General features: G+C 38.9%; 1 protein-coding gene across 7 annotated transcripts in view; it reads right to left on the bottom strand.

Annotated features, from left to right (window-relative positions):
* EPM2A (EPM2A glucan phosphatase, laforin) overlaps positions 1–26,434 on the bottom strand; it is a 42,547-nt gene that overhangs the window by 8,462 nt on the left and 7,651 nt on the right. For all 7 annotated transcript variants that reach the window (XM_074896605.1, XM_074896612.1, XM_074896608.1 and 4 more), the window contains one exon: positions 19,095–19,269. In XM_074896605.1, coding sequence (XP_074752706.1) covers positions 19,095–19,269 — 175 coding nt within the window. The remainder of the gene's footprint in view (positions 1–19,094; positions 19,270–26,434) is intronic.

Below are 26,434 nucleotides of genomic sequence, written 5' to 3'. Positions count from 1 at the left end.
AGCCTGATGTTAAAGCTTGCAATTCACTCCAGTTGTCTGCACCAGTCTTCCTCAGATCCCTCTAAGCATCTGATGACAGCAAGAGCATTAATATATACATACAAAAAGACAGCAATTTAGCTGAAACAACAAACAAAATAATGATTAAATCAGCTGTTTCCTCCCCTAAGGCTTTTATTTCCTAAAGGTGTAACATGCAACTACAGCTACATGTAACTTGCAGCAAAAACTTGTTCTGCATTCCCAGAAGAGCAACATGTATAATTCAGTCAATTTACCCCCAGCATTTTATGATGCTTGTATGCATATGGAGTGGTTTTTGTACTGATGTAGTGCTATTACCCTGACACCACTACAAGCAAGCAGCCCAAGGGGAATGTAGGCTTGAAGTACTACTCAGAGATGGTTTTTGCAGCACTGTAACTACAGGAGACTGCTTCCAACTACATTCCTATTTCCTGCCCTGATGGCACTGGCATAGAACTGCTTCAGAATTTTTTTATAAGGTTGTTTTTTAACGGAAAATTATGATCTGTCTGCACCAAAAGCTTGCATTGAAACTTTCTACTTTTAACCAAGTTTAAACTAGTTCAAAGACCAAATGTCTGATGAGAAATAAAGGGAGACAGAGGGACGGCAGTAAAAACTCTGATATCTCTTTTCCTCTGTCTCACTTGACACAAAAGAGATTTACCAAAGTATTGTTTATATTGCATATTCAAAATGAGAATACAGGAGATTCTACCAGCTGTAGTTGGGATGCTCTTTCATCTGTTCTCTACCCTCTGCCTCGTGTCAAGGCATATCACTTTAAATGGTGGTACCACTGGATTATGATGACCCAGAACTATCATCCTGTCTGTACTCCATCTTTTGCCACTGGCATCCTTGTAACAACATTTGCAACTTATTCTTAGGTACATGCATGCCTTCCTTGAAGTACCAAGTTAGACATCTCTCTTTTCTCCTGAAACTGTGACCTAAGAGAACTTGTTAGAAATCAGATGAGGTTTCTGTACCTATGTCAGAGCAATCTGCAAACATTACTTAGATTGCTATCTGATGTTCTCAAATGCATTTACAAACAGAGGAAGATTTTCAAATGACCAAATTCTGCTCTCCAGTGGAAGATCTGAACACTTTCAAATATTGCTTGATATGTAGAAAGCACACAGATGACTATCCTCACCTTCAGAAATATTTTCCTAACGTCCAATATGAATAGTGCAGTCACAGGTCGCAGTGACACCTTCTTGACTTCATAATGGACACAAAGAACAGATTATTCCCTTCCACTCCGCAAAATCCTTTTACTTATCAGAAAATTATTAGCACACACATACACAGCCTTGTATTCTTCACACACACACACACACACACACACACGCTTGTCATATATTCAAAGCATCTGATGATTCTTGTTTGCTTTTGGATTCTCCAGATGGTCAACATCTTTCTTAAGATGTTATGCCCAGTACTGGAAAGATGTCTTAACATTTCTGAGAAGAACTGAAGATTAGTAACTTCTTGTGCCACAAAGGCACAAGAATCCCTTTTCAGAGCTCCCTCATTGTCCTTTTACAGCATAAGACTTCACCTATATTCAACATCAAATTCTGCTTTCAAGTTACAATCTCTTACAAGAGATGAGACTACTCAAGAGAAGAGTCTGATCTGCCCAAACCAGAATTATTTAAGATTTTATTAGCTACAACAGCCAGTAGTATCAAATAAAACTAAATGAACAAAGGGGCAGATAAGATTCAGAGTTGACAAATGCATCCCAGTAATACATCTTGGAATAAATAATCTCAGCCACTCACACACATCACTGGGTTTTAAGCTAAATATAATCAGTTAGAAAGGGAAACAGTACATGCTTGCAGTGATGCTTGGTGAAAGTGTTGCTTTACAGAGAGGTCAAAGTGGTAATATTAGCCTGTACAAAGAAGTGAATTGAAAATAACAGAAAATTTATAGTAACCTTCTAAAAATCAATGATCCTACTCTATGCACTCAGACTCTGAACTTTCTACTAACTATTCTATTGTATCAAAAAAGATAAAAATTAAAATATTCAAAATACAATAGATGCTAGCTATTTCTTGTGAAAATACTTTCATATCAGGGCAGACTAAGAATTCAGCATTTTTAAGAGAAAATTTGATGACTGCTTAAAGATAAAATATGAGAGGGATAAATCAACTGGCTCTATCTACATAAAAGAGGTAAAGAACTTCAAATTTTATATAGTTTCACCTACAAAGCAACTATAAAGAGATGAGAAAAATGGCATAATTTTTTAAATATTTTTTTTTATTATTATTATTATTCTTGCATCTTCCTCCAAAATATGGACAACGTAGGCGGATATGAAAAAAGAGAAGTCCCTGGTTTGGTTTTGTGCAAGAATTCTGTTTCATTACATTCTTTTAAAATAAAGAACAGAGAGATCTTTCAGAAAAAAATGCCTACTTACCCATGAAATAATAATGTAGAACTAAGGCATTAAAACACTGACATTTCATTGCACATTGCACAGCGCATGTGGGTAAATGGCTGTGGTCTTAGTCCCTTCTCCTGCTGACTTACTAACTGATAAAGTCTTCTTGCAGAAGACAAGCTGATGGAGGCTTTGTGATGAAAGACTTGACTTAACACAGTCTGATGCACTCAATTGACGAGCACACGGACAAGCACCACTGGTCAGAGTAAGAGAGTAAGGTTTGATCATACTGTGGTCTAACTCACAGAACACCGAGATCGAATAGCCAGGCTTAATAAGATCACTCTTATCAATAAAGACGGAATAAATGGCCACAACCTTAGCAGAAGTCATCAGAGAAAAGCACTGATTACTGATAAAATTATATCCTACTGAAATGACACAGCTGCAGACTTTGTTTAAACTACTTATATTTTTGAACAAAAAATTGCTTTTACCTAAATGTCAAATGTAGAAGGAGCACAAGTCATTGCTTATAAATTTGTTTTGCTTTACCACTGAAGAGTGCAGTTTACTCTGAAGTTAAGAATTCTATCTCAGGGCTTTAAGTGAGGAGAATTAAATAGACTGCAACATAGTTCCAAGATGTTTTTTTTCTTCTTATTTGGCACTGTGATGAAAAGTAATTAAGCTCTGGCAAATTTTCTTCTTAGATGTAATTTGGACTACTTATCTAGCCTCTCACTTGGGAGCAAACTTGGCAACTAAAAAGAAACACCTGCTTTTATCACTTTAGAACAACACTTTGTCAGCTTAGCAATATGCAAAGTTTCTCAAGCCCTTGAATTCTGAGTGTTATGCTTAATAGTATCTGATTTATGCCATGTTCACAAATTTATGCATGAACGTGTCATCAAACTACCTCATTTGCTGATATGTAGAGCAAATAAGCCATTAAGGTTTGACCTCAAGCTTACACTGTGCTAAAATGAAAACAAGTAAGAAAAATATCAAACCTGTAACTAAAATATAAGGTTACCCAGACATTCAGCTACAAAGCAGTTCCAGTGGTACAGTGCCATCAGGTTCTGTTGTCCTAGATTTCCACAGCATCAGACTGATGGCACAAAAGGGCTTGACTGTCATCCCTTCTTCACCCACCAGTCTGCATTTACAGCAGGTGGTATGGTGCACTCTTTGGGTTATGAGACAGGAAGCAAGCATGCTAATGCCTAAGCACAGCACAGCACTGCTTTTCTTCTCATTCATAACCTTCTGGTGGACTTTGCACCAGGGATACAGGATAAGAAAGATCCACATGTGTAGAATGAAAGTCAATCACTTAAGAGAAGTTTAGTGTAGATAGATCCACAAAGCTTTATGTTTATGGCCCATTTTTCCCTTCCAGAGCAATCTCAAACATTCCCCTTCAAGGAACATAAGAGCTTTATTAGAAGAAATTCACTAAAACATCTCATAAGGACAGCTGCAAAGATCAAGGGCATTTCTAACATCTTACATCCTGCCACAGCAGGGAAAGTATTTGATGAAAACACATAGACAACTGGGAAGTAAACCACATCCCACACTGCAGAAATTACAATAATGGATATAAGCGGTAGCACTATGCCTGAGAGTCAAAAATAATCATTTTATTGTATTCAGTACTCGTAGACTGTCATCAGGAGGAATGGGAAGAAGGAAGAGAAACCCCTGAAGAGCCCAAAGGAGAGTATCAGAACAATCAGAGATCTAGAAGACAGGTTTTCAGAGAAAAGGCTGAAAGAACTGAGGGTTAATATCAAAATGAAAAAAATGAGATGTTCCAACCTCAATCACTCTGTGATTCTGGGAAAAAGGATAGGAGTTTCCAAGCATGTAAGAGATGCTATAAAGGGGCATGATACTAATTTGTTCTCCAAGTCTGCTATGGAAAGGACAAGAAGAAATGAATTTAAATTGCACTAGGAAAACTTAAATTGAGATTAGGAAAGCTTTTTTAATGGTAGGAATAGTGAGGTAATTGAATGGAAGAATAACAGGGCTGTAGAGTCTCATCACTGAGATGAGATCATATTTAGGATCAGGCTGGACAAACCTGGAATGATTTAAATGTAATTGAGACTACGTTAGAGCAAGTAAATGGACTGGATGCTTTCTGAGGTCTCTTTGAGCCTATGATCTATGATACTATAATTATAAACTTTAATTTCCATCTCTGGGATCACTACCTATATTAATTTATCAAGCTTCATCTTGAAATAATTTAGGTTCCTTCTCCTCCCTGACCTATTTGAAAGGTCATGCCAGAATTCAGACATCATTCCTTTGATGTCAGAAATCTTGTTCTATTTTACACTCTAAATTCATTCAGAAGCAATTAATATCCATTTGATCTTAAATCAGGTTCAATTTCAATAATTCTTCTTCCTCCTTTGTATTAATTCCTGAATGTCTTTTACAAATCATAATATATCCTAATATATCCTCTTTCTCATTTAACTATGATGTCTATCTCAGATACCAGAAGTAGTCAAGCTATGGTAGCAAAAAGTTCCTTGCAAGCCAATTTATTTTGCTCCAACTCCAGTGTCATAAAAGCTACATGGACTACGGAAAATGCCCTCATTCATTCCAAGTTGGCTCAGGCATCTACGCTTTTCCCTGTAGTTTGTGATGAAGGCATATCTTCTGTCAGGGAACCCCTGACACAGAAACAAAAAAGACTGTTAACATAATTTTGTATCTTAAATGGGTTTGCAAAACCGAATTTGCTATTCCCATTCCTCCCATGATGTAAAGTTCTCCTAACAAGGAACCTTGGGGATTTTTCTTGTGGGATATCTACTGACCACAAAATTCCTGTGAAGAAAGCAACACAAAAGAGGCAGTGTATCCCCATTAACAGGGACTGCACCATTACCTCAGAGGTCAATTACTGATAGATGAGATATACCAGCCTGATACAGCTGATCTTCTTCCATGCCAGGAACACGTTCCAGAGTGTTCCTCCTTAGGAAATGGAAGTGCAAAAGGAATCGTAAATCATCTTTGTTTTTCTGACCCAACAACAGATCAAATTTATCTAATTTTGTCTCTAGGATAATTGCGCATGCTCCAATAAATTCAGTGGAATTGCTCTCGTTGAGCTTGCAGTACATTTGAATCTACACAGGGAAAAAAAAACACACTATGAACTCTTCTCCTCCCTCATTCACCTCACTCCATTAAAAAGTTCAAAGCCAATGAACTGATATATATTTTTTTTGATATAATTTATTTTATCTCTACTCTAGATATGATCTAAAATAACTTGGTCACACAAGACTTTACGTACATGACCAAAACTAAATTGTGGAAGATAAAATTTATCCTCCCTGTATTCAAAGTGAAATATCTTATGTCATACTTCACTACATATTTCTACTGTGAAGATAAGAAAGTAATCATTCATCATCACACCCATGCCTTGTAGGACTTCATCAGACTTTATTTTCAAACATACACACAAGGTTTTGACTGATGCTCAAGGAGCACACAGCATGCAGTAGAAAGCAGGATTTGCCTGTGTAGGGAATGACTCTTTTTGTACTTTCATTTGTATAAACGTTATCTGAAACAAATGATGTGCCAGTTATGAAAATACAGCCAGAGAAGAGAATCAGGTTCCAAGGCTTGTACTGAACAACTTGGAAAGGACTCCTTCATTGGCTTGTGAGGACTAAAATACTCCAATTATAGAATCCTGTCTCATGCAACCATGGTTGCCAATGGTTACTTCCTACATATGTCTCCGTTAGGTTGCCAACATTCCCATTTGTTTTGAATTAGAACAAATACTCAGAAACACAAGAACAACAGGCTGCTAAACTAAGCCAGATCGTAATGAGCCATGAATCTCTTGGCATTAGGAATGAGAATTTCTAATGTTAATGCTTAGCAATGGGAATGATGCCGCTGCTGGCACCTTTAAGTTAAAGCATCTTAACAAAATTGACTTAAACTGCTACAGATATACTTTAAGTTAGTCCCTGAGAAATTTCAGGCTTCGCTGGTAAAAATATATTTTGCCTTTTTTCAGAGTTTACTTACTAGCAGCTGCTTAGAAATCTAGACTGCAAAAATAATAAAAGATAAGTCCACTTTTCAAAATGCAGCATTTCAGATCCAATGGAAATGCTTTCCAAATGTTTCAGAAACAAGCACATATCCATGAAAATTACATAATTGCAAAGCACAGGTTATTATAAGGTGGCCTCACAGCATATGCACACCTACAAAATGCTGGAACTCCCTCAGAACGGCAACTGTCAGAGAAAGAAGCACATCCATCCCTTGTGGTACCACTCAAATTCAACAGTTTTGACAGGGTCTGTATCTGTGTTCATTCCAGTTACGATATTTATCCAGAATTTCTAAACTCGCATCACTTCATTTATAATCATTTTAAAGAGGGATGGACACATTTCAGAGTACCACAGGCTTGGGGACAACATCTTAGAAATATTGAGAAAAAATGAATCAATGCATGACCACAGTCAGCTACATAAATATCTAAAATAATGTGTTCCCACAACAAACTCAAATCAAAGGGACAGCAGCTGCCTGGTGCTACCATAATAAAATTGTCAGAAAACTTCATTTCAGCTAACATACCTGATTACTAGACTATAAACATCAAATTAATAACCCTGGTGGATGGGTTGCCAATCTTGAATGCTGAGGCTGAGATTGTAACGGAGCTACTGAGAGGCCCCAGAAGGCCCTATGTAAGTCTTCTTAACACAAAACAGCAAAGTATAGTGGGATCTCTTAAAGACATCTTGGATGTCAAAAGGGAAAAAATAATTTGACTTAAATTTAATGAACGAGCAATGCTGCAGGTTTTATTGGTGTCGAAGACTGACAAGAATTACCAAGGGTTGTCTATCTTTTTTGACTCTTTTTTTTTTTCTTTTTTTTTTCTTTTTTTTCAGATTTCTTTCTTTTCCTAGTAATATCATTTCACCTGCTTGGAAACTGACATTGCAGGGATTTGAACAAATGTAATAATCTACTGTTACTAAAGTTTACATAAATGTGTTTACATTCTTGGCTGAAGCTTGACTTTGTGAATTTGTAAAACAAATTCATATAGATAATAGATACCCTTAGTGTCTAGACCGCAAATACATTTGAGAAGCTTTTTCCTCCTTTCATCTCACAGTATTACAGGAAGCTGAGCAATTCAGTCTTCTGCAGCAAAAGCAGCAGTTAATGCTGTATTTAGGAATGGTCTCTGCACAGCCAAAACTTCAAGCTGGCAGCTGGACTGCAGAAAGAAGGAACACTGAAGAAATTATTGTATTAGGGAAGCTGCATATTCTCCTTATCAGATCTTCACCTTGGGAAAGTGAAGGTGTTGGATATAACTGTTCATAAGAGTTTTAAAAAGGCAGTCTTGGAGAAGCTAGATAAACTAAAATAATAATAATAATAATAATAAAAAAAAAAAAAAAGGCTCTGTAAGCCCACCAACATCTGCACATATATACTAGTGCCTAGCATCCAGTCCCTGAACTGAAAGACAGAGCCACGGAGAGTCTTGCTGGTAGCCCACAGTGGGAGGAAGGGAGGAAGGCAGGAAGGGAAGAAGGGAGGAAGGGAGGAAGGCTTCTACTTCATTATTGATTTTATTTATATTCCACATTTTCCTGTTCCTGTATTAAAACTTAAATACATATTTCCCCTTCTTCCTCTTCTCGCATGCATAAAATCCCATTTATTTCTATTATGAGGTATTTTCATATCAAAGAAAAAAGAAGTTTCATTTAAACTTACAAACCATGGTGTTTATTGAACCAATAAAGAAGAAATCCATGTTTCTTATAACTTGGCAAAGTCTATGACATTTGACTCAATTTTTATCATAGTTCACAAGAGGACATGCATTAAACTTCTGAACAATTGCAGGGATTATGTACCTGACTCCCTGAAATTTAATTTCCCAAAGTACAAGTCTTAAAGGAGGGAACAAGAGATTTTCAGTTCAGACTCTTAATATGTTCCCTGGGAAGACAAACACAGTTCATTTCTTTGGTTTTTGTTTTTTCTTGCAGAGAAAAAAATATATATGGGAAAATACAGCAGTAGTTTGATAATATCTATCTACTTTTGGGAAATAAAATACCCACGTTTCTGAGACAAAATTCAAAGAGGCTAGAGCTACATTAAGTTTCCATTCTAATAAATAATTTTTTATCCTTTAAGTAGGATTCTCCGTATTTTTACATGGAGGATCTTTTTTTAAATTATCCTGTACATATCTAGAGCATTTCAGAATGAAAACTTGCATTTATACCTATCAGCATTTATAAAAATTATTGAGAATAGGGTAGAATTCATAACAATTGTTTCAGCTTGATACTGTTTTAAGTATTTTTTACACTCTTCCCATTTCATTTGAGTTGAAACAACCATGCAGCTGTTTATTTCAGATTTTTCTTACAGGTTACCTGTTTCAGAAATACAGTATACACTGAGCAAGCAAACACCAAACCAGCTGGCGGCAATAAACTATCTGATGGTGTCACCTTTCACATTTGGGGACTGAAAACTTTCTCATTTTGATGCTTTTTTTTCTGTAAGAGTCAGCTGCAGGCTGGCTGGGCTAACCTGCCCTAGTAGATGTGCCTGCAAAAAACGACGGGAAGGGTAGACAGAGTGGGTCTACACTTCAAACACAAGTTCCTGGTCCAACAGTTGTAAATTATGGAGCTCTCTTAGTCAAATTCTTCTGATAACAACCAAATACCTGAATTGGTTCCCCCTGGTAAACTAAACAGCAATAAGGTTGAGTACAAAATCTCTGCTTTTGAAAAAGAGCTTCTGCTATCTTTAGATAAACTATATTTAGGTGCCCAGTGATTACAGGGCACCTAATAAATGCATGTAAAAGCTAAGAGGAAATAAATATCTGCAAGACAACTGGAACATCATCCTTGGTGAAAGAGTGATGCTGCGCCTTCCACATCATCCCGGCTGTGAGTTAAATTGCCCAGGATTTCACAATCTCAGTCAATTTCATTCACAGCCAGCAACACCGGTAAATTGCTTTCCAATGGAGACAGAACTTTACTCCCTCGCTGATGGCCTGAATGTTAAAGAGTAAAGAGGCAGGAAAAAGGACTGAAGACCTCCAGAAGAAATACAGACAAGTTACAGGGACGCCCAGTAAAACAGAAAGGGAAATTCAAAGCAACAATATTTTTTGCTTTCTAACAGTGATACCCCAGACAAAATTCATATTTACTAGACTATCAACAATTGCCTGTTATATCCCACAGAGAAAAACAGACAAAATTAGTATGTTTACTCCTCAAGGTTTTTTCATGGAGGATTCCCAGTCTTCCTCTGGTTTTTGCTCCCAGAATGACACATAACTGTAAGTTTCTCTTAAGAAATAAGGAAATCATTTTGTGCAGCAACATACCTATGAAAAGATCAATTTTAAAGAGCAACAGTGGTGTTAAGCAACTATTGCCCATTACCAGCCATCTGATGAAAAGCGTTCATCTTGCCATCAACAGCCAGTCTCAGCTTGCTGCCATTTTATTAATGAAATACTCATTCCTAAAAAATCATCCCCTAAATAAATAATTCTCAATCAAATGCAAATTCCATATGCCACATATGAATGGCAGAATGGTAAAGAAAAATCCGGAAAAAAAGTCCAGATAAAACACACACGACTATCCAGACAGCACGCTAAGCTCCCTTTTAGCTTATTGTATCTGGTTGCCCGCTTCCTGATTGGAAATTACTTGGTTAAATTACTATCTCTTTCTAGTTGAACCCTCATTTCAGGTTTTCTTCTAAAGCACCTTGCAAGCCACCAGTTCCTGGTACGTGAATAGAAGCTGGTTGCTGCCACGAAGCACCAGCCAGTCTTTGCAGCTCGCTCTCCCTCTGCCATCTCACAGCACTTGATCCAACTCAGCTATACACGTTCTGCCAGGTTTTTAAAATGATTTCCAAAAATTTTTTTAATTTGCCAAATTCAGCCATGCTCAATGTACTTCATATGTATCATTTATACATATAAATTATTCATTTCCCAGAGGAATGACACATCTAATAATTGCTGCCTTGCAGAGCTTTGTGCCGATGTGGCGTTACAAGCACCGAGACTCTTGCTGTGGTCCCATTCCTCCTCCTGTGTCCACACACATGCTGCCAGTCCAGCAGCGGCACTGTGCAGACCCCATAAAGCCCAGTCCAGCCCTGCAACAGACAAAACCATATTAACTTCTGGGATGGAAGTTCATTAAGAGCTTTGTTGCTGCAGAAGCTCTCTTTTGTCTAGGCGGCATTACTGTTTAGAGGTTTTAGCAGCACTGCCAGGAAGCTACTGCATATCCATACCACTTCCCTCACCATCAGAGTTTAGGGAAGCCAACTGGTTCTTCCTCAGCTGACCCAAAGGCCCTGACATTACATCCAAATATGATTCAGACTGTGATTAGGGGAGAAAAACCTTTTTCAGATGTGTAACATCCAGATGATTTCCTTTATCCTTCTTTGCAGGGATAGGGAACAGAAGGAACTTCACAACCCTGCTTTCCTTCATAATAAGTATAACAAAGGCAAACAAGATGTAATTAAGGTACCATGGAAGCCATTTCTTTCTAGTACAGATGAGTGCTAGGCATTACTCTGGGCGATTCAGTAATTTCCAAACTGTGAAAATATTCTGTGTTTCATTAGAAATACATCGTTTTCATCAAAAGTAAAACCCACCTCAAGCAGATCAACACTCCCATCCAACTTGGTGTCATCTGCTCAAGGGTAGGGAGGCTCTGCAGAGAGACCTGGACAGGCTGGAGCCATGGGCTGAGGCCAACTGGAGGAGTTTCAATAAGGCCAGATGCCGGGGGCTGCACTTGGGCCACAACAACCCCCAGCAGCGCTACAGGCTTGGGGAGGAGTGGCTGGAGAGCTGCCAGTCAGAGAGGGACCTGGGGGTGCTGATTGACAGCCGGCTGAACAGGAGCCAGCAGTGTGCCCAGGCGGCCAAGAAGGCCAATGGCATCCTGGCTTGTGTCAGCAATAGCGTGGCCAGCAGGGACAGGGAAGGGATCTGACCCCTGTACTGGGCACTGGTGAGGCCACACCTCGATTCCTGTGTTCAGTTTTGGGCCCCTCACTACAAAAAGAACATTGAATGAGTCGAGCGTGTCCACAGAAGGGCAACGAAGCTGGTGCAGGGTCTGGAGCACAGGTCGTACGAGGAGCGGCTGAGGGAACTGGGGGTGTTTAGTCTGGAGAAGAGGAGGCTGAGGGGAGACCTCATCGCCCTCTACAGCGCCCTGAAAGGAGGTTGCAGAGAGCTGGGGATGAGTCTCTTTAACCAAGTAATAAGCGATAGGACAAGAGGGAATGGCCTCAAATTGCACCAGGGAAGGTTTAGACTGGATATTAGGAAGCATTTCTTTCCAGAAGGGGTTGTTAGGCGTTGGAATGGGCTGCCCAGGGAGGTGGTGGAGTCCCCATCCCTGGAGGTGTTCAAGAGTCGGGTCGACATAGTGCTGAGGGATCTGGTGTAGTTGGGAACTGTCAGTGTTAGGTTAATGGTTGGACTAGGTGATCTTCAAGGTCTTTTCCAAACTAGACGATTCTGGGATTCTGTGAACACTCCCACCCAACTTGGTGTCATCTGCAAACTTACTGAGGGTGCACTCGATCCCCTCATCTAGGTCATCAATAAAGATGTTAAACAGGAGTGGACCCAAAACTGAGCCCTGGGGGATACCACTCGTGACCGACCACCAACATATCAGTGTGATTTGCTGTTATTGACTACCAAGAATTATTCTAATTGCTCTGTAACCTAAAGCAATGTAAAATTCCACATTAAATCACTTCTAAAATGTTATGCTTTTTAGACTATATATATATAAACAGTTCGAAATCATTAATTTATCAATAATGCTGACAACATATATCATGGCTTTAAAAAAAGAGAAGAAAGCACTTCCAAAAAGCCGTTGAATATTAAAGAAGCCTGCCATTTAAAAAATTGCTGACATAAAAATATTAATAGTTCACAACTTTTCTAGTTTTCAGTCTAGTTTGCTGCCAAGATCATTCCCTCCCCCAATTTTATCATATTTACGGAGATAATTTACCATTCATCAGCCATTACTTCAACAACATCATCCCAATGTAGAGAGTATTTGGTGTCCCTCAGCCACTACAGTACACAGAAAACCTGGCAGCATACTGGCTAGTAGCCATTCATCAGATTTATCACACCAGTCACTGTAGGAAGAAATAGTACTGGGAATTCAAACACTGATGACAGTTATGTAAAAATCTTTAATCTAAAAGCTCCATGACTTTTTCCTCTAGGAAAATATACATCACCCATTTAAATGCCAGATTTTGCTTGTTACTATGGCACTCACAAGAAATGTGATTAGAAATGAGTAGCTGAGATCCAGGAGTTCCCATTTCAAGTGCCCAGGTGGCAGGTCACGGTGAGGGAACCAGGGATGTGCTGACAACAGCTATTTGCTAATATTCAGAAAAACTAAAAGTGAAAAATTAGTTTCCTCAGTCCAGTTCAGCCACAGTACTATGCAGGTACCACAGTTTATGATTGCACCACTGGCACATCCTAACTGTATTTCTGTGCACAGTTTATGGAACTGGGATTTGTAGCTAACTCTCTGATAGTCTGTCTTAGGTTAGCCCAGCCAGGTGTCATCCTGCCCATGCAAAATCACAAAACTTGGAAAAGCAGAATCTGCTTTCAAGTTTTTAGCCATTGTTAGGGGGGGCACAGAGCCAGGAGTTCATGAAAGAAAACAGCCATCCAAAGTTGGATAGCCAACAAATGCGGAAGAGAAATGCATTTCTTACCCAATACAGAGATAAATAAATGTAAACAAATAAGGACTTTAAAAATGGATAAAATTCTGACCTCATAATATATTTGTCTTCTCACTCTTCCTCCTATTTCCTCACACTCCCTCTTAATTTTCAATAACTTAAATAAAAAATGCTTAAAATTAGCTTGTTACACTGATTTGAAACCCATTTTCTTCACAGCAGAGATTAGTGAAAGCATTTCACAGCCCCAGTTGAGGGTGATATAGAAAAAAATGAAGATATACAAGGGACAAAAAAAGTAGAATTCATATTTAAACCATTTAATAAAAGATGATTCCCATTGGTGAGTAAACAATGGATCTCATTTAGACTAGTTTGACTATAGCTCAGCCTAATAAAACAAAATTCAAATGAGTGACCAAATGTCCTAGTTTATGGGATAAACATATCACAAAATGTGGCTTAGAATACTTTCATTATTTAATGTATATAATGGCCAGCTAACTCTACAGTTAGAGCCCCAAATATTGAAATCAAAGGCCAAATTCCTATTGATGTTAAGTATTTTTAATCAGGATTATTTTATTAGAATACAAACGAATAGTTTTGTTCTAGAGCTCATTATTTCTTATTCTTTTTTCTAATACTGTTACCACAAGTAGTCTTTAGGCACAGGGGACGGCTAGCTCTCAGCTTTTAATGTTAATTACGGTAATCTCTTTTGTAGCACCCTCTCATGTACTTTTTCCAGTTGCATAATTCAAAGGTAATTCTGACTTCATATTGAACTGAGATGGACATTATTCATTAATATAGGCTAGGGATGGAATACAAGATCAAGATGAACACACCTAGCCCGGGTTACCTAAAAATGGGTGTCTTCAGGCACAGCAATGCTCAATGCATTGCCTAAGTACAGCTTCCCACTGCCATCTGAGACATCCTATAGCATCTGGAACACCTAGATGGGGCTCACAGATATGGTCAACAAGTTATAAGAAATCATGTTCCCGTCATGCAGCAGCTGGAAGCCACACAGTAAACTCTAGAGCATCTGAAATGATGCTAGACATCGACATTCAAGCAACCAGACAGGATGTTTAACGTCTCATTATAAATCAGTAGAGATCTCAACAGCATCATCAGTGGACTTCAGAGCCTAATTCAATTCTCAATTTACTCTAAAGTATACATCTAGTCACCGGTGAGTTAAATTGCTGTATACAGACATATGAATTTAGTTGTCGTAATCTCAAACTGAGTCCTACCACAGATGTCTTTTAAATTTATCTTTACATTCATCAATCCCAGCAGAGTTCTAACATTCAAATAGCAATAACTGCCTTGTATGACCCAGATAAGTTAACAGAAGTTACATTATTTCCCTTCTCCAGTGATTCTGATGCAAAAATATACTCAACCAGCTTCTTGTTTTCCACCCCAATTAAAGATGCATGTCAATGAAGTAAATACTCATTTTCTTCACTGGAGAATTACTATAGACAAAAGGAAACTCAGTGCTTATCAGCAGAATACTGCTTTAGTGACTCCAGAAGGCAAACAAGAAGCATCTGGATTTTGCCCTGCATCATTTCTCATCCACTCACCTATCTACGTTAACATTTTAGCACACATCAGGAGTGCATATTTTATGACTCTCCTGATCATCCCCACTTAACACTTGGCTTACACTATAACCTAAATTACAATAGCAGTGTCAAAGGAAACCATTTTACCAACAATCTACACAGCATTTGTAAAAACTACATCATAAATTAAGTTTAAATTCCAACCAACACAAAACAAACAAAAATAGTATTTCTAAGCACAAGGGTTTATTCTCTTTTTATCTTTTGCTTTATTTTGTCTTAAAGAACAAAATAGGACATAAACACTGATGATAGCAACATATTTGTCAACTTCACAATTTCTTGGATTATATCCAGTTACAGGAGCATCCCACCCACTCCATAAACATTGAATTTTAATATTTAATGGCCTTAATACCTAAGTGCAAAAAAAGCTGCTATAAAAACTGTACCTAAAAAAATTGTTTTCAGGACCCATGGCTACTCTCATGTAGTGACTCCCCCGTTGCATTCTTTTAAAGTTGATTGTGTATTTTCCTCTAAAATGTTTAGCAGTTGTAACAATACTTTAGTTAGAGATTAACTAGCATTGTTGTCTGAGGAATTCACTTACAGAATCCACTGCATGTAAAGCATGTAAAAAATATTTTTCTTCATCAGCTTTAGGAGATATGACCCACAAAAAGCTCACACAATGAATAAAATTACGATTATGAAGACAGTAAATTTGAAAATGTATTATCAAAAATCAGACACCATAGATGGCATCAAATATATGTCCAAAAACAAAGAGGTGGTGGTCATACATCATATTTGAATGAGTAGGCAAAAAATATGGGAACTCACTACTTATCAGAAGTGGATCTGGGAAACTAAAATTAGTCTGAAAATAGAAAACTGTAACTAGATGGATTTTCCTTTTGGAGATATTCATTCCCATAGCACCTAATTCTACCATCAAGCATCATTGTCTCCAACATATTATTTAAGGATTTTGTAATTTCGTGTGTCACTCCCTCTCTTGCTCTTATGCAATACCTTTCTTCTGAGAACTGCAGAATTTTTTATATAAATAATAAGGTATCTAACACCTATGAATTAGGAAGTTCTACCTTTCACAGATGGAACTGAAACAGAGCTAACATGCCCCAGATTTACAAATTTTCTGAAGTCATCTTTTCCCAGAAAAGATTACAATACCTCTAATTTGCTTTGGAAAATTACGGTGTCCTAAGTGAACTCTCCTGCAATTTCAAGGCATCTTATTGCAGTAATACCTAACACAAAAGAGAAAAGGACTTATTTTTTCCTGAATCAGATTTTGGTGAGATGTGTCATTACATGTCCAAAACAAGTGAACACTAATGCAATGGAGGTATCAGTCATGAGCCCACAGCTGCAGGCAAGTTCCATTTCACACGTTAAAAAAATTAATTCAAATCCTGTTATGCTTTAAAAATACATCATATACTCTCCAACCTGAATGACCAACACAAACTGAGTTCTCTAAATATAAGTTTAAATATAAATTCGCTGATTTATGAGCAAATACATCTATATTGAATAAGAAAAATCTGATTCCTCAGAGCATTGCTGTCAGCCTTAGCATTGTTCAGAATGACTTTGGCAACAGCAGGAAGCAGGTTCTTCCCATCCTGCTGCAGCTCATTTAAAGTTGAAGCGCATACTTCATGAAGAAGGAAGGTGGTAGTGAAGCTCAGATCAACTGTTTCTAATTGTTGTGACTAGACAGAGGACAAGTAAAACCAGTCCAAAGACTCACGTGGGAGGCCATTTTGACATAGATAGAACTTCCTCCCCAGCTAATTCGCACACGGCAATCCTATTAAGTGGAGCAACATAGAGAAGGGGCTCACATCAGAAGTTTTCATTGATAAATCACTTCTTTCAAGGTGCCACAGTTCTGTAAAGATTCTACAGCTGGTGACGGGGCTCAGAATTTGTGTTCATAAAGCTCCCCGTGGTACTGCTGCTTCTGTTACAGCATGGAAAAAAGTAACCTTAGTTGGATAACTATGATCCAATCATACACTGAGCTGTTAACCATACAGGCAGAGGGATTGGCTCTTTGCTTCCATTTTGGGAGGGGGTTTTGATTTTTTTTCTTTTTAATTTTTGGTGATATTAATCTCCATAGTACTCTTCTAATCAACAAATCCATTACAAAATGCACACATTTTCATCAGCTCACTTCAGCTGTTCTGCCAAAAAAAAAATCTTAATTAGCCATTTTTTTTGGGCTGCTTTGTTATAACCAGCAGAATGGTGAATCTGCCCCCAACTGTTAATAATTAAAGTCATTTAAGGCTGCATGTCTTCAAAGTATTAAAATAATTATGCAACAGGACTGTTATGCAATATCCTCAATTAATATAGCTCAAAGAAATGAGATAAGAATTACTGAAGATGTACATATAAGCTTGCCTTGCAATGAAGGTATGTGTGTGTGAGAGAATGGAGAAGATCCTCATCTGGAAAAGACTACACAAGTCAGAAAATTTTCTTCATATATTCTTTAGTGGAATCTGCAGCTTTTTACCTAATCTTAGAAACACAGTCACGCAGATAAGGCAGTATTAAATGGATCACTGCTGCCTCTGGAAAGAAAGATAAGTTAGCCTTTGGTACTTAGATATTTGCTTTCTGACAGCTGTTCTTTCTCACAAACTTTCTCTGCGAAGCAAAGATTATTTGGGATTGACAAGTCAGTGCTTTGTAATAAACAAGATCTTTTCTCTGATAGGCTGTTGGAAATGGATGCTTAAGATACAGATAACAGCATAGTCTGTCAGGTGTATTATATAGCTTGAGGGGGTCTCGGGGAAAAGGTACCAAGCCACATGAATACTTACATATGCCTAACAGTGCTTATCATAGAATCATTCTGGTTGGAAAAGTCCCTTGGGATTGAGTCCAACCACCAGCCCTACTCTACAAAGTTCTCCCCTACACCACATCCCCCAACATCTCATCTAAGCGACCCTTAAACACAGCCAGGGATGGTGACTCCACCACCTCCCTAGGCAGCCTATTCCACTGTCTGAACACTCTGTGAAAAATTTTTTATGAATCCATACTATTCCAAAAGATACCAAGAGAGGGAGATTTTTCCCTCATACACTGCAACTCTAATGAGAAGACAATTCTGCTTCCCATTCTGTGGGAGGATGGAGACAAAGAGTAGAACGAGGAGACAAGACAGTGAGGTTGGTGTAGCTGAAACGGTAATCTGGAGAAATTCACACAAAGCAATGCTAAGACCTAATGAACGTATGAGGTGGTTTGATCTCTTAAAAAAAATACATATACCTTTGGAATCACTAACGGCTCTGTAACCAGCATCAGCAGCACGTGGCACACCACAGTTGCCAGTATTCATGTAAGCATTATCAATCAACACACTTGCTGCCACAACCATGACTAGAGATGGGGAAAAAGTTACAAATAGTCCCAAATTCCTCAGTGACACTTTGTTAACCACCAGTGCTAAGGCTGCTGCTCTAAATAACAGCCTGTGCTTTATCTGCAGCCCTAAAGTGTGGGTGCCCTCTTCTCTTTAAGCTTTACTGTCTCCTTCAGGCCGGGGTGCTTCACTGGTGAAGTGAACTCAAGTGAACACCATGGAAGTACAAACATTTTAAGACTTGTATAAGTTTCAGTATTTTTTTTTTAATGCATGCACAGAAGCAGAAGTCACCTTTAACAGTTGTAATTAATGGCAGTTGCTGCCACATATGAGCCATAACGTGAGGCCCTAAAGTTCTGGTGATGGAATATATTCCTTTTCTTTCCCAGGAGATGTTGTCTTTCTGTCCTAGGAAAGCAAAATAATTCCAAAAATACATGCATATTTACCCGAATATATGGACAAGCATCTGAAAATGACAGTTCCTCATAAATTTATCCATAAATTACTACTAGTCATTTTCAGATGTGATGCAACTTAACACACCTGTGCAGGCTGCAGGTACCTTGAACTCAGAATGTCTCCTTTTTATTGTCAAAAGTGACATTTAATTGGAAGGGGTGTTGAATCTTTGTTAAACTTTGCTGTTACATGCATACTACCATTCACCGCTTCACATTCAAAGTTTGCTGACACTATGTTGATACAGATTTTCAGTTTGAATACCTGACACCAGCCAAGCCCTGCACTTTTCTTTTACCTGGAATAATGGATAGCTTGATGTCCTGCAATATTAAAATAGAAGTCAGTTGTATGTTTCATCTCATCAGTATGTCCAGAGATTTCAATCCAGTGTGCTATTGGGAGGCAGTAAACTCCATCTACTATGTTGCTCTGGTTGTAAACACAACTTCGATCATGACAGGGCCCATTACCTAGAACAGAAGAAAGGACAATTGCAGGCTGTGTATTTGGAAAATCTTCTGAAAGATTTGCAGGACATTTGAACTGATTATTTAAGGCCAGAAGTGGTGTTCACTGCCTATTCAAACTGCATTTCTCATAACACATTACTAACACTTGAAATAGTTGTAAACAGAAGCACTGCCACAAAGCAAATATTCAGCATTAAAATAAACTTTTGCAAACTGTTTAAAAAAAACCATTAAAGCTGTATAAGACTCTGAATTCATCAACCATGACACTTAAAATTTGAAGAATAATTAATTTCATTTAAGTTCCTCATTTGATGTCTGATAATATGTGACTTCATCATTTAACATTCTGCTGTGTGACACCCCCTCTGGGGACCCAGCTTGCTGTGGTCCAAGGTCTAGCTCTAACAGAGCACAGCAGCGTCACCTCGCCTCTGGCTGACTTCTAAGGAAATTGCCAAGCTACAAGAAAGACCTCACAGAAAGCACAGAGTACAGCCGTGCAAGATCAGAAAGGTAAAACTGCAAACAAAGGTAGGATGGGTGACACTGGGTTTGTTACCACCTTAAGGGTTCAAGAGGAAAAACACTAGTGTGGAAAGGCATCAAATCCTGAAGAGGAAAATCAAGCAGATGGCACACAGCAACCTGGTAGCAATGAAGACCAGTTTCAGGAAGCAGAGAAGGATGGTCCTCCTCCACCTCATTCACAGCTGCTCGGCCAGCAAAGACCCTTCAGGTGTCCTGTCAGGGACAGGATGCATACCAACACCTGGCCTAGGAGTTCATTACATCCTACCTGTCTTTTATGTTTGTTAACCAACAAACAATCGCTTTGTACTCCAGATGCACATCGCACTTACAGAGTTTGTTCATACATGGTAAAAGTTGCCCACAGCGACCCAGAGAGAGACAGTCACATCTGCAACGGTGAGCAATCACAATTACCTAAAATGGCTTTGTCTAAAGTAAGAATTTTTTCATACAGTTTTCCACTATCTAATATCCATTACCTCTTTTTCTTCTCTTACAGCAATAATGTGAGCTTTAGTACAGAAAACCAATTTTAATACCATGCCAGAGTAGGCAACCAGAATTGAACTGGGTCGTGTCATCAATCAAAAGGTTATCTAGTCTCAAAAATTCAGTACATGTATATTTTCCCCCTTCCCATTTTTACATACGTATTGTAATACTAATTGCCACATAGGAATTATTGTGCAGATTAGAAATGACCCAGTCTGTGGCTTGCTTTTAATGTAAACCTGTTACACTTATACATTATTAATGATGTTAGAACATTTCTGAGTAAAATTATGCCCAAAGGAATATCTTCAATTTCACACTGCACATAAATGCATGACCAGCTTCCAAGCACCACATTTATGGAAATTTGCTAGAGCAAGAGCATTCTGGAAGATGTATTAATGCAATGATTAGCGAATAAGTCTAACATTTAATACTAAAGCTCAAACAATCTCCTTATTTCCAGATGATGTGTCACGTTTTATTATAACGGTGAAATGTTAGTATTTACCAAAAAGAAAAAGAAAATACTAGTCAGAAAACTATTTTCTCTTCCTGTATTGATGAACTATTATGCATCATATGCAATGGTAGGAAACAGCTTTTGATAAGCAAAGTGAGCGAGAACAGTATATAGCTCCTGAAGCTACATCCCTTACCACTATATTTTTATCTCACATTTCTAATTGTTTACACATTCTTACCACTTTTAAACAATACTTGAAGACAGCAGTATACATCAACAAATACAACAGCATAACAAAACCTATGGATGTTTATGACACTTAACTGACATCATGTATTCAGCAAAATCTTTACAACCACCAATAACACCTCTTGCCTTCCCCATTTTACTCTCTGACAACTGTCCGTAGTGATGCATATCACCATGGCCCTGTCCCGCCATCTCAAGGCTGTGACTGATCCCCACCCCTGCCCATGGGCAGATGTCCCATCCCAGCCTCAGCCTTGTCCTCAGGGAGGTGCCCGATGCCTGGGGCTGTCCCAGCGCACCCAGCAGCCTGCTCCTGGCTGCCAGCCCCGTGGGGTGTCCCTGCAGCCCCCAATCCTCAGGGATCTGCCAGCCATCACTGCATCTTGCCAGTTTTGAACCATGTTCTCAGGATCTCTGGCTCTTTTGCTACTCCCAGCCCTATTTTCCCTTGTATGCAGGTGCCATTGTATCCATTCTGGCTCCCTCAAGGACTGCCTCTTCCATTGCTCACAGCAGTTCTTCCTCTCTCACCAGGGTTTCTGCATGAATTTTTGCAATCACAGTCTATGATCGCTTCCTCCTGCTTAATTTCTTCTTTCCTTAAGGTGCTAGTCAGTCCTACAAGACAACAAAATCTCACTCTTCTTTGTTTTCATGATCTCAATTGCACCACAACATATTTCCTACTGTCCCATTTCCAAATGCTGCTGCTTGAGGTGCATGTTCTTCTGTCATTTTCAGTTTTACTGTCCCTCCTCCTTCTCCACCTTTATTTCTTGGCTCTTTTTTTCCTTCCTTCTTTATCATCTGCCTTCTTAAAGGGCAGTAACTTCCTTGCCTTGTAATCTTTTCACCTTCACCATCATTCATTCCCTTAGCTAGCCTACAACACACATGAAAGCAGAGCCAAATGTAAATAGCCACAAGACACTGGTTTCATTTGTTCCCTCATGCAGGTTTTCTCAAATCTCTTCTGAAAAGCTTCCTTCTCTAATTATTATTTGTCACTGTTGATTTTTCTGCATCACTCAACCTCACCTTCCTGCTGTGGCCTACAGTCAAAGAGGAATCTCAAAAGCTACGTTTCAGTTTTGACTGTAATACTTAGGTAAACAATAACAGCTTGCATTTGTAACATTTTTCATGAGAATTGCCTCTTTACTACTTTTTACATTATATACTGATCTATGAATTAACAACCCTCTTACTGAAATGCAATGTCTGTGCAACAGAATGTATATGAGTATACATTCAAAAAATATATTTACGTGTATATATATATATATTCTCGTATTTGTTGAATATATATTCAGAAAATACAGTGATACAATTTCAGACAGGAAGGGGAGAGTGCTACCATCTCTAAGAAATATTAACTTAGATAACAGTATGATCACACTGAACTGTGTTCAGGGAGTTGATTCTCTATTCCCCTTGCAAGAGTTATGAAAGAAGGCACCTGCAACACATGATCAGGATCTCACTACCCAGGTAATATCCAAATGATACACAAGTGCTTCTCACCACAGTTTGCAGCACAAGATGCACTTAAGTTTCAAAAAAAGAGAAAATTGTTGTATCAGTTCACATCATGCTCCTGCTAGCACAGTTTGTCACAGGAAAACCATAATATTTTGGATACCATAATATAACAATACAAGGAAAGTTTCAGTAGAGTCAGGTGACAAGTTTGGAAGAGTAATGGAGGACTCATCGATAATTTGGAGCTACTATTAAAGGGGTAAAGATTGAATTCTCTCAACTTTTATCTTCAGCCAATGAAACCAGCTTTCATTCAAGGTAACTGATCATAAACCATGTTTTAAATAGAAAACAATTAGCAACACTTACATGTTCTGCTAGAAAAATGGTCACAGCTTGGGCGACGAGCAGAAATCATTAGCTGGATAACCCTCAGATCCCTCCTTTTCCACCCCTATCTTTAAACCTTTCCTTGTGAGTTTCCTCTGTCTGAAGCAAGGTGCATCAACCTCATAGTATGAGGCACATCCAAGGCAAAACATGCATTACTCTCATCTTAGCCCCTTGAGCTCTGCTGATGGAGCAGACTCCTTGAACCTCATCTGTGGTAGAGTTACATGACTCCATCAGACTCCGACAAGCCAGCCTGAGACTTCTCACAAGCACTGGAAGAGCTCATGGCAAGAACAAAATAGCTTTCAGAGGCAGGATAAAAATCTGGCACACTAAGTGAAACATTTACTCTCCCCTCCCTCACCACAACAGGCCAAGCAAAGTCCTTTCTGGATTTGGATCCCTGGAGCATGGGGACTTCCCCATGCCCAGAACAGTGAGTTGGGCAGGGTGTTAGCTCCAGGCAGCACCACAGGTCAAAGACCAACACTTCCTCGCTCACTCTCTGGTCCAGGGCTGTCGGTGTGGTTGGCTAGTTTGAGAGGAAACAGTGTGTGATGAAGGCAGCTGGACCAAGCTCAGAGGAATCCGACTCTTCTCAGTGCATCAGAAATGTGTTGCTGCCTTTTGTAATTTCTTGCCTTCTGCACAGGCACCAGAGATAAAAGATAGTGGCCACTGTATACAGAATTGCCTGTATGCAGAGTCTGGACATGCCTGTTCATGTCTGAAGCCACTCACACCCAAACCAACTTCCTACTCCACTTAACCTTAAGTTTCTCCTGTCCCACAGGTCACCATTATCTGCTTTATCTGAAAGACCACCGCACCTTTAGATTTTCTAAGTGACTTCACTAGGAAGTCAGAAGCAGCAGCCTTTCCCCACAGAAACTAAGCTCAGCTTTATTGCTCACTTCTCAAATGCTCAAAGCATTTCATAAAGTAAGTTACCAAAACTGAAGGCCTAGTGCTGAAGTTTAGTTTCCATACCTGAAGCTTGGACAGGCCCCATCAACAAGCAGGGAAGGCACTACTGTGCTGGGCAGCCATGTCTGTCAGGGTGCCTCTACATCACTGTCTGGCATGGCACAGAGAAGGTCCAGGGTTTAATTTCCTGCAGTCCAACAGGCCTCCAGGACCACAAGTGCACATTACATCTTTATCAACAACTAACTGTGCACCAGTGGCCAGTCCCAGGTACATATCACTCATGCAGAGATTGAATGGCTGGAGGACTTTGCATCCCTTTTACAAGCTGGGTGCCCTAGACTTCACTCCATTAGGAAGGCAACAGCTTGAAACATGCAGTGCTGAGCATGAGAGTGTACTGCAGAATCCCTAGGGGGGCTCACACTCAACCCTTTGGTGCATAAATTGTTCATGTAAATACGTCTTTCCCATTACAATGACCAGTCTCCCCAAGCTTACCCAAAACTTGTACAAAGACTTCAGGATACTTTGACTAAACTCCACCGTGACTCCAGAGTGACTCCACAACGTGACTCCACCAGTCTCCAGAGTGGGAATTCACCAGAACTCCTATTTAAAAACCCTGCTCAGGCACAGCAGATGTGAGCCTCCTCACCAGTGCTTGCGAGACAACAAGAGCTCCAGTCTCACAACTCACGTGTTACTCACAGCACACAGAACCACACCACTGGGTAGGCTTCCAGGTACTTTTAATATGAACTGAACAGTTATTTGGGTGAAATTTTAATTTTTTTTATAGTCAAGAAAACATTGTGCAGCCTCAAAGACTTAGGGGAATTTTAACAACATTTCAACTGTTCTGTTCCTAGAGCCAACAGTAAAGAAAATAAAATCTTCCATTCACCTGTTCATCTTTACAGAAAAGAAAACAAGCACAAACGGCTTTTCAGAAAGGGAATACACAACAGGAAACACATGTTTTTACAGCCCAAACCACTTCTAAATTAATATTTTGCTTCATCTTGTTTTTATTTACACTGTTCCAAGTGGCAAAACATTGGTTTTATTATTTATTTTTGGGAGGCAAATACATAATAATCTGAAAACATGTAAAATTCAACCATAAAAAAGGGTAAGTTAAATATCTGAACAGTACTGATTCTCCTGTTAATTGATCATGTGGTCTTTCCTAGTTAGAGAACAAAAGGAATTTGGAAGAGTTTATTAGAAGATACAGGTCCTAGTTCAACTGATAGGGTAGCACACTCTTTCCTTCAGTAAGGTCCAGAATGATTTTATTTAAATTCTTTGTTTGTGAGTCTTCACAGCAAAAATTCTAAAAGAAACATAAGTTTCTAGGCATTAAATTACAAAGTTTCTCACTTCTTTTGCAACCCACCTGTTGCGCTCTCTCTACTGTGGATGGTCGCGAAGTGGAGTCCACTGATGTAGGCAGGGGACTGATGGAGAACAAAGCACCCAGCAGCCCCGCTTACAGCTCAAGCCTCACAGAGGGCTCTTTCAAAATCTGCATGACTGCACATATGGCTCCTGGTTTAATGCATATAAAGAACTATCAAAGTGGCATATGAAGGAAGCTGGCTACAACCAAGCAACCAAAAGATTAAAACCAAAGATCTCCATGTAACTGAAAAATGGCACTGGCAAAAGGTGGAGACAAGAACAAAAAAAAACCCAAAAATGGATGAAACTACAGTAAGAAAAAGATGTCCAAAGATCTAGGACTGGAAGAAGATAAGCAGAAACCAGAAGAGGATCTACTAAAATTTGATCTAATCACATACAGTAACAGAATACAAAGAAAAACCTTCAGTTGCTATTTTATTACAGCTGTACTGAAGAGTTGAAAAAAGTATAACACAACAGTCTGCTAACCACAAAGACTGGACACAGAGGACAACTGCACACAGATTGCATAATGTTCTGGAAGACTCACACTGGTGAAATTATGAGCTTGATCTTAAAAGATAATAAGCAAAATCTGGGTCAATTAAATTTCTCAGCACCATTGAGTGTGGTGAATAAAAAAAAACATGAATGAACAAAAAAAATAAGATTGCCTCTTCCACTGTCTCCACAGAGCTCTTTGCAGCAAAGCCACTCAGTGTACTGCTCAGCCACAGCTCTTCCAGCTACCAGTTTATTGTATACCTTGCTGGAAGTTCTAATTTTTTTCTGTTTTTTCCTGTGTGAGGGAAGGCATGCAGAAACTCCAGGGCACAGCAGCAGCTGTATAGGTACTGTATATCTCATCCCTGGCTGAGCCAGACCCTACGCCACAGGCATGCAACTTCCAAACCTCCAAACTCCAGCAAGATCAGCGTGTTTCTCAGTTCACTGCTACCTTTGAAAAACCACAGGGCTACTTAAATGTCCTTAGACATGCACATTAGCTTCAATGGCAACTAACAAATCCAAGCAGCAAGCAGCCAGGCAATTTTCAGATCATCTACTTACAGATCACTAAGAGCAAAGACTTACTTTTTAAATCTCTGTCATAAATTTTGCATGAACCAGCAGGCTTTACATGTCAAGTCAAGATTTTAGGTATGCCTAAATATTATAAGTAAATACATTTGCAATATTAAACTATGTCCT

The sequence above is a fragment of the Athene noctua genome, chromosome 1 (genome assembly GCF_965140245.1).
Source record: "Athene noctua chromosome 1, bAthNoc1.hap1.1, whole genome shotgun sequence".
In the NCBI taxonomy this organism is placed as follows: Eukaryota; Metazoa; Chordata; class Aves; order Strigiformes; family Strigidae; genus Athene; species Athene noctua.
Note: the sequence above shows the minus strand (reverse complement) of the source record. Positions and strands in the feature narration are given on the sequence as shown.